The following is a 14,709-nucleotide window of genomic DNA, read 5'->3' as shown; positions in this document are numbered from 1 at the left end:
TCAGTCAGATGAAATGTGTCCTTTGGCTCAAAAATCTTGGGGGACAGAGGGGTATCACTTTGTGATAGAGGGTCACTTGTGATAGTGATAGAGGAACCAAAAATCCAGATCCCCTGCAATTGTGTAATATTCAGCTACTTCCCTGCAAAGCAGCTAAACTGTCAGTAGGGGAAGCATCTGGTAAATAAACCACCTACAGAACAAAGGTAAGTGAAACTGGTACTAATGACCCAGAGGAACTGAACTTGAACACATTGCCCTTTTGGAATTACAGGGGGGGAGGCAATTGTTTTGCTAATAGAGGAGGGAAAAGCTTCAAGATTTTTATGAGAGAAGTAGGCAAATCAAAAGTGTAAAAGAAAGAAAGTAAAAACATTTCTCAGCAATTCCTTGTATTACACCTACTCATAAAATACTTTCTGGAATTGCTATTTGTGTCTGAATTCTGTGATGATAATTTTTACCTACTAAAATAAACCCAATCAAACCTTTTATGCCGTATGAAAAAAAGGTATTGTTGTATGTGACTTTAACAGTTCAGAAAAATAACTTCCGTCTATTTCACTTTACCTAGAATTTGTGCCATATATACACATATACATCTTACTATGTGTAGCATTCGGGACACTCAAAGGACCTTGAGTTCTGTCTGACTCTGGATTCTGCTGGGGTTTTTTTGTTTGTTTTTTTGCATTCCTTAACAAATGTAATCAAATAGGTATTTTCAAGGAATATATTAGTATATAGAAGGAAGCAAAGTATTTTTATAAATATTTTTCATATGTGCATCAAAAGTCTGATTTTAAACATTATTGTGTTAAATATTTTCATAAGTGAAAGTAAATATTTAGTATTTTTGGTTGTGCACTAGTTGGCAATTAAAATACCAATGTAAAAAAGATTTTTCAATTCTAGGCTTAACCTTATAAGAACTTTGGCAGTTTCTTTTTTTTTTTTAAAAAGAAATTTGAAAGCAGCCTTTTATTCAATTGCTGGGGTTTTTTATTTTGTATCAGACAGGGATATAACCATCCACCAACCAATGTTGAAGTTTTTCGAAGTCATTCTTCCATTTGTTTACTAACCATGAGTGTGATGATTTTCTCTGTTTTAGAGCTCTGGACACATGTTTTGAGTGTTTGATTTCCACAAATCTAATACCCTAGGATTAATGATTTATTCATGGTTTTGCAGACACATTCCTTAACCCAGCGGAGGGCTGTACAGGGTCGAAGAAAACGATTTGATTTGTTACTAGCTGAGCACAAAAGCAAAACCAGGGAAAAGGAACTTCTTCGACATTCGGATCATCATCAGCAGATGCCCCCTCTCAGGGAACCACATCCCTCACCTACTAAAACTTCCCAGGAGCTGCACCAAAATTCTCATGGAGTTACTCTTACAGAATCAAAGCCTTTATTACCTAATAAACCCAAACCTCACCCCCCCAGTCTTCCAAGGTAAGGAAGAATCTGCAGATCTATGGTATGAAATTAATACTGGCAGCTTCATCAGGTGGATTTTGAAAGAGCGATATGGATCTGTTGGACTGGGCAGTATTATTGCTCTAGGCCTGGTGACTGCAAGTAGCAATTATATGCTGAGCTGTAACTCCTAGCGAGGAGGGTTTGGTGTTTGAAATAGTAAAAGTTGACTTGCATCACTGAAAGCAGTTCAGCAATGATTGGGCAATGCAGCTTTTCCAGGGGTACCATACCTCCTGTTCTTCCTCTCAGTACATGTGTTATGAGACTATGGGAAATATCAGGAGTCTGTTAACGTAGATTTCCTTCTGTCAGTAATAGTAAGTACTTAAGCTTGTCAATTTTAACTAGACTTAGTTCGATAACACCTTTACTGCTTGCTTTGCCCAGGCCTCCAGGCTGTCCAGCCCAGCACAGTGGAAATGCCCCTAGCGAGTCTCCTTCTGTCCACGAGTCCCCGCACCCTCCCTTGCCTGCAGCTGAGCCAGCATCTCGGTTATCCAGTGATGAGGGAGAATGTGATGAAAAAGAAGAGCCTGTTGAAAAACTGGATTGTCATTATTCAGGTCATCATCCTCAACCAGCCGCTGTACGTTTTAAGTAAAAGTTAACCTTGGTCTCTCACTGGCTCTGAACTTGTAAACAAATTACTTTGGGGGTTTTAAGGGTGGTTTTCTATTGGGTATGTGATTTTTATTTTTTTTCTTAGATCTTAAGAAAATTATTTTGTTGCCTACTAGGCAGTGAAGGTTTAACTGTAGTTGCAAATTAAACGTGCTAAAGAAATATGTTTGGAGCTCACTTCCCCAATCCAATAGAAATCAAAATGCCAAAATACTGAAGATGAAATTGGTAACTGCTCTAAAGGGCTGTGGTTTTAGAATAAGGACATGCAAACAGTGCCTTTTTGGTGAGATTTTATTATTGGACACCCCCACCACACGCACCCCCCCCACTCCCACCCCCCCATTTTTTACTCAAGGTGCCAGTCCTCACAGTAAAGGTAGCAGTAATGTGTTGTTCTAATATTTAATTCTTGACAAAAGCTAGTGAGTAACTAAAAGCACAAGCTTTATTGCCTAGCCTGTATATCATATTATCTCCTTTTTTTAAAAAACAGACTACGAGCAGATAGCTGATAGCTCCTCAGAAGCAGATGTTACATATATATGTTATGGTTTTTCTACACACACACAAACACACACTACTGTCTTTCCCTGTTTAATCAGAGGGACTCAAGTTTGACCGCTGCTTTTGGGCATACATATGGGAGTATCAGATGGAAAGAAAATGATCCCAATATACCAAGGCCAAAAATTTAAAATAGTTGTTATACCAGAGAAATAAAAATTCTAATTTATATTTTTTATCCTTGATTTAAACATCTAAAAGCATATTCATTTAGCAATATTTATGTATAAACAAGTGCATTTTTATTCAGAGAGTTGTTACTGAAAGTAGAAAACACCAATAAAAATCTGTCTTTTCAGTTTTGCACATTTGGTAGTCGGCAAATTGGAAGAGGTTATTACGTGTTTGACAAGCGGTGGAACCATATTCGATGTGCACTTGACTTCATGTTGGAGAAGCATCTTAATTCACAGATGTGGAAGTGAGTAGAAGCAAAAGAGTTCTTATTCTTCTTGGTATTTGTAGAAATACGTGAAGCCTGTGATTCTAGTTAAAGAACAGTGATTGTGTGTTCAGGTTAATTGGATCAAAAGTTGATAGTCTATGATTTACGTTTTTTGCAACAACTAACAATTTAATAAAATATTTTAGTGGCATTAATCAACCTCGAGATACAATCACTTCAATGTAGCATTATTAGACTGGGTATTATTCTGAAGAATGGTAGCTACGTAGGTTTTTGTTTGTTTTTCTGTTCACCTGCAGGAAAATTCCTCCAGCATCTAGTAACACAGCATCAATTCGTGCACCACATCGGACAAACTCGACGCCTGCTTCACAGTACGGTGTCAGTGCAGCAGGTTTCCTCTTACCCACCACGGTTATGTCATCGCCAGCATTGGTATCTCCTTCCTGTGTGTCTCTGAATAATAAATCGGTACCATCACATGGAACGACACTAAATGCCAATCCTGCTACTTTGGGTGCAGTGGATCCTGTCTGCAGTATGCAATCAAGACAAGTGTCTTCATCCCCTTCAACACCTACAGTGCTTTCCTCTGTACCTTCACCTATGCCCAGCAAACCTCAAAAAATGAAATCCAGCAAATCTTTTAAACCTAAGGAATCTTCTGCTGGCAGTGGCACCTGTAACAGTACCGGCAGCGTCAGTAGCAGCAGCGGCTCAGGAAAGAAGCGTAAAAACAGTTCCGCACTGCTAGCACCTTCTCATTCCACAGAGTCCTTCAGAAAAAACTGTGTGGTTAACTCTGGAAACTCTGGGACCTCCTATCATCCATCGGTGACAGCTTCGTCCCACAGCGTTGGCCTCAACTGTATGACTAGCAAAGCTAACTCTGTTAGCCTCAAACATGACCAATCAGGGAGGGGTCCTCCGACTGGAAGCCCTGCAGAATCGATAAAGAGAATGAGTGTGATGATGAACAGCAGCGACTCCACGCTCTCCTTGGGGCCGTTTGTTCATCAGTCCAGCGAGCTGACTGTAAATTCACACAGCAGTTTTTCACATTCGCATACTTCCCTTGACAAATTAATAGGAAAGAAAAGAAAGTGCTCACCTGGTTCAAGCAGCATAAACAGCAGCAGCAGCAGCAAATCAAACAAAGTTGCCAAATTGACATCGGTGAACAATGTTCATGCAAAACACACTGGTGCAATCCCAGGGACGCAAGGACTGATGAACAATTCTCTTTTTCATCAGGTATGAAATTTTGTCTCGAACTAAGCCAATATGAACATGCCTCTTCACATGCTTGTATTACATGTGTTCTCTTAATCATTAGCTAGCCAACTCCAGATCTTATTCAAGTAAAAGATAGTTCTCTTATTTGTCCACTATTCAGTGTTTTAATAGTACATTTACACAAGATTTTATAAACTCTCTCATAAAGTGTAGCTCTTTTTTTTTTTTTTTTAAAGTAACCTTAAATATGACATTCCAAGTTCCTTAGATGTTGCCTGTGAATTGCTCTCAGATGAAATTCAGTCTTTAAAAATTCACACTTTAAAAAAAAATAATTTTAAAAGTAAATCTTGCCAGCCAGCCAGGGAACTGAGCTGCACGTCTCAGCCTGACTTCTTGTTTCTGTGTCAGTAATAAACATTCTACAAAGTGGAACATAATGATGCTGATAACAGAACTGTGATACTGTGATAAAATAAGCTTATTATCCCAAGGTGTCATTGGCTAAGTTCGTAGTAATAATGAGATTAAATGTTATAAATAAGATAGAAACCTTTTGAGTCGGTAAAGCAAACAGATTTACTATAAAGGAAGCAGATCTCATGAATATGTAAGATCCCATTTTAAAAATGAGTTTGGGGTTTTGATCTTTTAAACAAATTGCAGTGGAAAAGTAGTGTATTGGAAGAGAAAGTTCTTGATAAGTTAGGATGAGAGATAATTTAGAAACCGGTAGCTCAGACTTCTTAATAATACTGTTAAAATTGACTTGGAGGATCATTTGGAGGGGTAAAAATAATTTGATACAGCTGGAGGAGAGTGTAGAAGATGGAATTTTAGAGAGTAGCTTTAGAACTAGATTTTTCAAGACTGAAAACCAAAGCAACTTTTTGTTGCCTCTGGTGCTAATAACCTGAAATCTGTGTACCTGGAGAGTTAGGAGGTCAGTAAGAGCTTTTTCAGAATGGTTTCTTAATTTTCAGTTTCAGCCATAGAGGAAGATTTTCACCATAATGTTTTGTTTACTGTAACAAAAAAAAAGCCTTCAGATGGCTGAATTCATTTGGACTTTTCTCATAGCTACTATTTCAACTATGCAATATAAATAAAGGAGAAATGTAATTTGAGTGAATTAAGGAAGGAAATCATGTCTGAAACCATTGTAACTTTAAAGAGCTTTAGCCTGAGAATTGTCAAGTCTCAGAGAAGGCAACCGCATGTTAGTGGTGTCGCATTGTGCCTGCCGATTCTCCCCAAAATATCTCGTTATCCAAAAAATGTCTAAGGGCATCTGCTATAACAGCCTGGCTCACTCATCCTTCTCTTTCTTTTGCTTGCTCAAAAGCCAAAGGCACGTCCCTGATAGCTGAATGCACCGTGGTGAGAAACGAACTGGACAATTTTCACTACAAGCAAAACCTCCATTTGGATTTCTGGACTCCAAGATGCCTTGAGTTTTCCCAACTTCCCATGGTCCTCAGGTGTGGAAATCTACTGGACTGTCACTTAAGGAATTTCCCTGAAGCCATGTCTGTAGCAGCGAATATACTAGAAATGGACACTGGATGAAGTTCAGCCACATAATTGCTCTTATCAGTGTTAACGGTGGTCTGGACTGTTTGCTACAAATCTGTGAGATTTTACTTACAGGAGTACATCATCTTGCCACTATTTGACATAGATTGGCTGGGCAAACGAATGTTTTCTGGGGGGAAATAAACGTTACTGTGGACTTATTTTTATACTGATGGTGTCTTTTGTAGGTGATAGCTAACCAGACAGACACCCTCAATGGCGAGGACCCCGTGACAAGGGGGAAGAATGTGTGAGGCACAATGGAAAGAAGCCCTCAAGAAGGGAATATGGCTTTAGTGTTTTTATAGCAATGTTCCTTTAATGGAATATAACAATAGCACAATTCAAAAAATAGTCTGTGTTTTGCCCAGCCTTTTGCAAGTAATTTGGGATAAGAAGCTATCAGGAGTTTAAAAAAAAACAAAACCAAACCAACAAAACAAACCCAACAAAAAACAGAAAAACTTGTTTGAGGCCATCAGAAAACAGAAAACAAGTATAAAAATGTCATACTTGCATGATACAAAACCTGTTTTCTATTCTTTTGAATAAGATTTGATTGCAGAAGTAAGAAAGATAATTTTGGTTTTTAAAAAATCCCAAACCATCAAACAGACAAAGGCAAATAACCTCTAAAACTATATGCCCAAAGAACGTATTTATTGACCTATACTGTATACCATAGGCCTTTGTTATTTAAAAAAAATAACAACTGTATTGGTTAAATTAGGCTGGATTTGCCTTCCAGCGGGTAAAAATAGCCCTTTTAAAAATAAATATTTAAAGTATTTAAATATTTTCTAAAAAACATAAAAGTCAGTTTCTTTATGCCTTGTTTGTAGAACTAAATCGTTAACATGTTATGCTTTCAACCACTCAGATTTTTTTCAAAATTCTGGAATAAATGCCAATTTGTCAGCAGAGTTCACCGTAAAGCGCAGATGTGTGCATCACAGTCATCCCACGCCTACCCAGGCTTTATGAATAAAGGGGGCTTTACACGGTTTTATATAGTCCAGTCAATTTTTATGAAATATTTTGTCTTGCTTCAAAACACCTCAAAAGTGAATTCCGCTAAAGGGCTTATTGTATTATGATTTGATTCGTCTGGATGTTTTTGTTAAGTGTTTAAACATCAGGTAAAGTCTCAAAACTGACTAAACTTTTATTAAGGGGGCAAAGCAAAGGAAAACAAATTCCTATCCAAGAAGATATTTTTTCTGCCTTAAAGGGGCACCAGCTATTGCTGAGAAGAGACAATCTGAGCCTGTCCAATTGTTCGCGTAGCCCAGCCTTCTCCCCAGTTCTGGTGGCAAGTAGTACATCAGGGAATCCAAAGCCACTCTGAGTAGCAGTTGCTTAGTTGTTTACCTAACGATGCTTTCAGTTTAACCTGAACTTGCTATGAAATCATTGTTACACAGCAAAACAACAAGAAGCCTCTATGCAGACACTTTGAATTGATACAAAAGATCACATTGAGAAAGCAACGTACTAGAGACACTTCTTATGCAAACTTTAAAATAAAAATAGACAACTTTTCAGGAACAAAAGGATTCGAATTTAATAAGATGCCCTTGTTGAAAGGATTGTTAGAACTGCAATTGGCTTAACGTAAAAGGAACCAAAGTGATATGCCACAAAGAGAAATCAAAGCGTATTAAATCCTGCACATTTGGAGTGAAATCCACGCTCTGATGAAGTCCCTGGGGCAGAGCTTCCACTTCAGGATAGCATCAGTCACAAGTGCAATTTGACTCTTGATAGACACAAAGGTAAAGGAAACAAAAATTTGGCAAGATTGAACACTAGCAAGTCTGTGATTGAACTCTCCTCTGTTTTTTTAAGGTTCTGTTGATCTGAAAGCATGAGGGCAAATTCGTGCTCCTTCGATAGCATGCAGACGTGTTAAAAAGTGAATTCCTGATCGCTGCTCGTACAGAGTCAGCGTCTGCAGTCACCTGCGTCGTGTGGGTTTAAGCCACTGGGAGTAAAGAGTTAGAACACCGTAAATTCTGTCTGCCCTTGAGCATAGACCTGCTTCAATATTATGTTTTAGATCTTGGTTATAAGCAGAACATTGTTCCTGACCTGAAGCTTTTATTGTCACATAGTTCTTACTGTAAATAATTAAGGAAGCTTAAAATTAATTTTCCTTGCAAAATTGAATTTGCAGTGGCTGGGTTGTTTCTAGACAGATTTTGGTATTAATTTAAGAGATACAGTTTTTATAGTCTTTCCAACTTCTCGTTATGACTCCTGCAGTTTTCTTAACCTAAAAAATTGCTGCAATGATGAACAAAGAATTATACAAGAAAAAAAAACATACTTTTGTATCTTTATTTTGGAATTTCTTGTTCTATTATAAATATTGAAGTATCCCTATTTCAGAAGACATATTTTGTTAATTGATTGTACATATTTAAATATGTATTTTTGCACAGGTCTTTTTTTCTTATATCCAGTTTTGGTACAATTGAGATCATCTAGTATTTATTTATTAATTAATTAAAAAAAAAAGCAAATACCTTTTTATAATTTGAAGTGGTTCACTGCCAAGCCAATAGTTAACATGCCTACTTCGCAACTTAAGGGATGCCTCCGTTTTGTGAAAGCTGTGTCCCTTTTCATGTCTTGGGAGTGGATACATGCAAACTATTGCCCGGGTCCTGCGGTCGGGTTCTGCCGCGGGAACCCGAGCGCAGGACTGGAGCCGAAATGGTCGATACGGCATTGCTTATCAGTTGCCTGATTCCCAGAAGACTACATTTAGTTAAGTGACACACTGCTTCTCTTTTTTTAGTGTTTGTGTGCGTGTGTGTGCGTGCGCATTTGTGTGGGTCTCGTGGTTTAAAACTAACGGAAAAACTGAAAGTGCCTGATATAACTAGTTTTAAGCTTGGACTGTTTAGACAGCTTCTCCTTAAAAGACTTGAATGTTCAGTTGAAATTTTGGAGCTTGCTTTTTCCACCTATATATAATATATGTGTGCGTATATATATGTATGTGTGCGTGTATATATATACACATACATATATAGGTATTTTTTCTGAAATTAATGAGATGGGTTGACAAAAGAAAGCAAATGATGCTGGTAACTTTTGTAAAATCTTTTAATTAGAATAGCTTGTGTTGGAACAATCCCATTGATAACTCATATTTAATACAATGCCAAGGGTTTGAAATATGGTTTTAACCAGCAGTTTATTTAACTGTCTCATTTTGGGAAGGGAGGCAGGGAGGGGGGTGGTATTCATAAATGAAATAATTTAGAAATGTTCAAAACAGTTGATATTCCAGGAAAACAAAACAAAAAACAAGTAAGTACCTCTTAAAACCATTAAAAAAAAAAAAGATGTGATTTCCAAATGACATTTCTAAGGCAGTTGTCTTCCTGTAAGAGTTCTCTTGCCAAGGAATCTCTCTCTCGTCTTTCACTCATTCTGTCCTGGAGGAGGGAATTGGGCTTAGAAAGATTCTTAAATGTTTCACTGTTCCGCAGAAAATAATCATTTTTACCTTTTGTGCAAGATATTTTACGTTTTAAAGATAATTTTAAAATGAGCACTACATAATGTCAATGTGAATGTAGGCCTTGAAAGCATCTTGCTCGGTGTTGAGCCTGGTTCTAAAAGCAATCTCCTGTGTAAAATGTGTGAATAGTTTGATAATTTGTATACATAATCAAGAGCATCTGATCAGCTGAACTCTGTGTTGGCTGCTGTATAGTACATGAACAAATGTCATGGGATAGAAAAATTACTTTGGATATTTAAAAGAAAAATAAATATATAGTCTATTTGTTTTGTAACAAGTTTCTGTAAATAAAATAATTTATACTATTTATAAGAAAAAGTTGTGCTTTGCTTCCTGAAAAAGATTAGTTTGTTGAACAAACATGTTACTAAACAAGGCAATAAAATTAGGACTTTTCAATAAATGAGGTTGGTTGCATGGAATACATTATATGTTTCTGCTTCATTATAAAATCATTCTCCATTAAAGGAAAACATTATCTGTATCAGTGCCTATGTGAACTAATTTCGGAGAATTGGATGTAGTCAAATTCTGTCACTGTACGTCAGCATCGCGAGAGCGGCTACAGAGCCAGCCTGGTAGGATTGGATCTTTACATCCTACAGGGTTTCTGGTACCTGTTTTTGAGAGGTGCCTGTATCAACTCCTCAGTGATTTTCCCATGCAAAGGATGTTTTGTTACTTAAAGTTCATGCCTTATATTGTTTTCTAAATAGAATAATGAGCAGCAGCTTTTACAACCCAAATGCGGTATGTTGAATGGTCATATTTTTTTCTTACTTTTTTGGAAGTTAAAAAAAAAAAAAATCTTCTGTGTTTTCACAGTTTAAAGATCCAGTGTGTCAATTCAATGGGTTAAATACTCCTGCAGTGCTTTTCTCTGCATGTGACTCAGGACTAGCACGTGCTGAGGAGCGGTTTGTAAAACCCCTGTTAGTGCAGTGGGAATTCATAGTTACCTCCATGGCAGTGCTTCCTTTATTTTCTCTCTCTCTCTCCCCCCCCCGCTCTGCTCTGTTGTTTTTTGGGGGGTTTTGATTTTGTTTTTTTTTCCCTCTTATGACAGAACAAAGTTTTCCTTAGTATTTGGAATAAATGCTACAAGTTATAAATGGGGTTCAGGCAACAAGCAGGTTTTGCTTTGTCTTTTTTTAATGAGTAGTACTTTTATTTCTACATTTACCTTTTGTGTTGATTGAAGATTTTTATTTCTTTTTTGTCTCGCCTTCCTGCAAATACCTTTCTTTTCCAGTATGAATTTCTAATGTCTGCACCATCCTATATAAGCTGTTGGCACTGAAGTTGGTTGTGCTGGGCTGTACAAGTGACGGCAGCACGGGGCGTGCAGGAGACGTTTGCTCGCAGAGCGGAGCAGAGCTCTCCGCTTGTCGTCGCGTTCAGGCAAGTTCGTGACTCGGCTGTCTGCGTCTGCTTCGGAATCGAAGGATCAACTCTGCATTTAACTGCATTTCAAAGAGTCCTGTATCCTCTGAAACTGGTAAGCTGTAGAAAAAGGAAAAAAGGTGTGTTTATCCCGTGTAACCCGGAGCTGTGCAGGTTTGGAGCGTCCTCCCTGTCCCCTTCCTTTGCTGTGCTGAGCACCGCTACCAGCACCCTGCGGCGCAGTGCCGGGGAGCCCTGACCTTGGGCAGAGCGCAGAGCTGCTCGGGGAATTATCGCTTCTCCCAGTGACGCGATCAGTTCAGTAAAGGGGTTTGTCATGAAAATGCCTTCTGAACAGGGGCTGGAGTAGAGCCCTGTAAACAGACTTCCCCGAAGTGGGTAGAAAGCAGTTTCTATCTTGTCACTGATTGTCTCATAGGAAAATATTCCGGTTTATATCCAGGAAGAGTTGCTTGGTGATGTAGGAGCTTGAGCCTGATAGTGCGTGCAATGCAAATCCAAATGTCAGCGGCTCCCTGCGTGCATGGTTGTGAGCACATGCGCTTATCATGGATGCCCTTTGCATTTAAAATGGAAGTTGGTGCTGTAGCCTTCGGACCTGAACGTGTCAGCCTTCTCCTGGTGGACACGTGTTGGGCTCGAAGGCTACAACCTGCGTTTGGTAGAAGAACTCCTAAATCCTGGTCCTGCGCCCGCAGCATGTGCAGCGCTGGAGGGAGGGGTGCGAAGCTGGCCCCGTGCCCTCGCTGCATACAGCCCGGCTGACAGCGAACAGCCCTGGCCCCCGTTGCCTGTGTAGGCTGGAGGGCTCCGTGGCCGCCGTTACTTATGCCAACCACTGAAACAACCGATATAAGGGCTTGCAACTGGCTTTATTTAAATGCAAATTCCTGTTGGTTCATTATTATCACGTTCTGCTGCAACAAATAATCAAACACACGTGGCTTGTAGGATCCACCATGGGACTCTTAATTTGACTGAATGCTTTTCTCAGTGCTTTGGCTCAGAACTGTGTTAGCTGCTGGATTTGTTCCTAACAAGCAGCATGGGATCTTTGTCGCGGAAAAGCGGCATATGCTTGTTATGTTTTTTCTGGCCCACCAACCTTCAGGGGAATCTCAAGAAACCTTTTCTGAAGTTGTTCAAACTAACCTGGATTCAAACTTTATTGCAAAAGACAAAAACTGGCCTGAGAAATGCAGTCAAAAAGCTTTGTCCAAGCACATGTGAAATGGCTAGAGTTGACATCTGTAGCCAAATTGTTAGGAAAGCTTTCTTCAGCATCAGCAGGGACAGTGCGTTGCTGCTCAGTTTAGGTGCTCTCTGACAGTGCTGGAAGTTTTCTTTGTTCTCCATTTTGCAGTTGAGCTCCCTTCACCTGCATCCCTTCCTGTCCACAAGAGGTGACTTTTTCCAAAAGCAAGTGCCTTGTCTCTTGTCTGCAAGGCTAGACCTTAAACTCTAGAGCCCAGTGTTCAGTGAGAGAAGAAATGGAGCTGTTGGCAGGTCAGCAGAGACAGGCGAGCCAAAGAATGTTTGCACACAGACTAGATTTCAACCACTTCGAAGCAGAGCTTTACTAACAAACCCTACAGCACCCCATCTCCTGTCCTTCCCTCCTGCGTTCCCACAGCTTAATGGCAGTGAACATATTGCAGAGCAAGGTGGAAAGCGTTTCTGTGGTGTGGCTGCACCTTGAAATCTCCGTCTGATTCTGGCTATATCTTGTTGCTCATGTGAAGTCAGCCTTCCAAAGCGAAATTGGAGAATGGCATTAGTTGAAGGAACTGCACAAGCTTAAATTACGAGAGAGAATGTACAACTTTGGCATGTGGACTATAAATCTGTGGAAGAGTGTCAAGACTGAGGCATGAATGGCTGTGTCTGGAGCACCACTCGCAATATCGGAGTTAAATAAATGGAAATCATGAGATGAAATAAACCAAAGGTAAAACTAACAGGACCACAGGACAATGAAAGGTAACTTGAAGTTACTTCAGGGTTTAAAAGAAGCAGAAATCCTCCTGCTTCTGATTTGACATGGAAATTGAAGTAGGCAGTCAAAAATGATAGAACAGAAAAAATTATGTCCTTGATCAGTGCAAGGCTTGACCACCCTGGACCCCTCTTTAGAAAAAGACTGCATACCAGATGATTGCTTTTTTCAGGAGAGCAATGTAAATGCTGCTCTGACTATGCTCTCTGCATCCAGCTATGGACTTCAGGGGGCGTTGCTTTTCCCTACAACTGTCCAGAATTTTATCCTGCTACTTGGCACAGCTGAGAGGCTGAACTGCTGCTGAAAGCCTTAAACCTGTTCAGGTAAAATTGCCGTGACTTTCTTGCCAGGCCTTGGCCCAAAAAGCTTTGTCCAGAAGTTCTGCAGGTTCCTCCCGGATCCTCCTTCACAGGACATAGGCTGAGGTCAGAAAATGAACAAGGCAAGTTGGGATCTTTAAAGGAGGTCTTTAAAAACTGTCTCTTGTACAATTAGCATTTTTCTAGATAATGCTGACATCTTGACAAAGATTCTCAGTAAAATTAATTTCTTGGAGGCACACCGAAAATGAATTCTCACTTTGCTCTGGTAGGGTATGTGTACTTGTGTTTTGAACATTCTGATTTTTCATCTACCTCAGCAGAGAACATCAGATCCTGAAATGCTTGGCTCCCACAGGGTGATAGTGATGGTTAGTATAAAATAAAAAGAAGTGAAAGCTCTGCAAATATTTTACAGCACACTAAGAATCTTTAGTAATACTTTTATTTTCCTCACAAAGTAGACATTTCTCTTTTTTTTTTTTCCTGTTGCTTTTACTTACACTAAAAGAGCAGCAAGATTTCTCTTGAGTGAATGAAGCCTATGTTAGCCTAGTTTTCTTGAGTAAGTTTCTATTCCCTTCAACTTACACCTAAAAGTATATGTTGTAATACATAAGCTGAATGGAAATCCTGAGATTTATTTTGCAAAGCATTAATATAGTTAGTTAATAAAGGCCAGTTCAAGTACAAGATATTGGAAAGGAAAATCCATCCCTGCACCAGAAATGAAATCCCACAATTCAGTGAAGCCTACAGCCCATACCCTCTGTAGTATGTATGGTTTTCTGAGAAGCTTAACATTTGCATGTCTGGAAGGTGGAGAAGTTGTTACCAAAAGGCAGCCTTTTAGAACTCTTAGCTAGCTGTACTTTATCTGATATGGAACAGATCTAGAAAAACAGAGCGCTGCAATAATCTGAGAAGTCTGAATATTGGCCTAAATTAATTAAAACTCTGTAAGAAGTGATATGTGTGTTCACACACAAAATACAGAATCAAATAGCTGACCACATGGTAAACAAACTAGGGTTCTCCTTTATTACTCTCACTATTCTAAAGAAAGTGAAGATCAGAATTTTCTTCTAATCAGTATTGTCTGAAATGTAAATCTTTAAACTCCAGCTAAATAGCTGCTACTTGGAAATAAAACAAAAATACCTTCTTCTATTAGCTTCTAGTAAGTAGAGAAAGAAAACCAAAAATCACTAGGTCGTGTTTTGGATTTCAGAACAGTGCAACAGAGAATATTAATGGACCCTATTAATGCGGCTGAGGAGTCTAACCTTGGGCAGGTGGCAGTGATTCAAAGACGGGAGATCCTCTATGATCTCGCAGTAAGAGGAGCAGGCACGTAAAATTCCATGCTGTCCTAGCTGTTGCACAGTAGCTTCCAAACATCAGGATCATTCTGTGGGTGTATCTAGCTGTTGGTGTTACTTCAAGGATAAAAGTCGCAATGAACACAGACAGTAAATGGATTCTGCTGCTAAGTGCAACGGCATCAAACAGCTAACAGAACTAAGTCACAGACTTTCTTTGGGAGGAAAAAAGAA

The 14,709-nt window shown here is 39.1% G+C and overlaps 1 protein-coding gene across 6 annotated transcripts in view; it reads left to right on the top strand.

Annotated features, from left to right (window-relative positions):
- The window catches only part of ATXN7 (ataxin 7), a 91,149-nt gene extending 81,235 nt beyond the window's left edge, over positions 1 to 9,914 (top strand). For all 6 annotated transcript variants that reach the window (XM_069811952.1, XM_069811954.1, XM_069811949.1 and 3 more), the window contains 5 exons: positions 1,195 to 1,460; positions 1,875 to 2,073; positions 2,975 to 3,096; positions 3,381 to 4,335; positions 5,663 to 9,914. In XM_069811952.1, coding sequence (XP_069668053.1) covers positions 1,195 to 1,460; positions 1,875 to 2,073; positions 2,975 to 3,096; positions 3,381 to 4,335; positions 5,663 to 5,680 — 1,560 coding nt within the window. In that variant the 3' untranslated portion in view covers positions 5,681 to 9,914. The remainder of the gene's footprint in view (positions 1 to 1,194; positions 1,461 to 1,874; positions 2,074 to 2,974; positions 3,097 to 3,380; positions 4,336 to 5,662) is intronic.
- The last annotated feature ends 4,795 nt before the right edge of the window (positions 9,915 to 14,709 follow it).

The sequence above is a fragment of the Haliaeetus albicilla genome, chromosome 24, assembly GCF_947461875.1.
Source record: "Haliaeetus albicilla chromosome 24, bHalAlb1.1, whole genome shotgun sequence".
Taxonomy (NCBI): domain Eukaryota; kingdom Metazoa; phylum Chordata; class Aves; order Accipitriformes; family Accipitridae; genus Haliaeetus; species Haliaeetus albicilla.
Note: the sequence above shows the minus strand (reverse complement) of the source record. Positions and strands in the feature narration are given on the sequence as shown.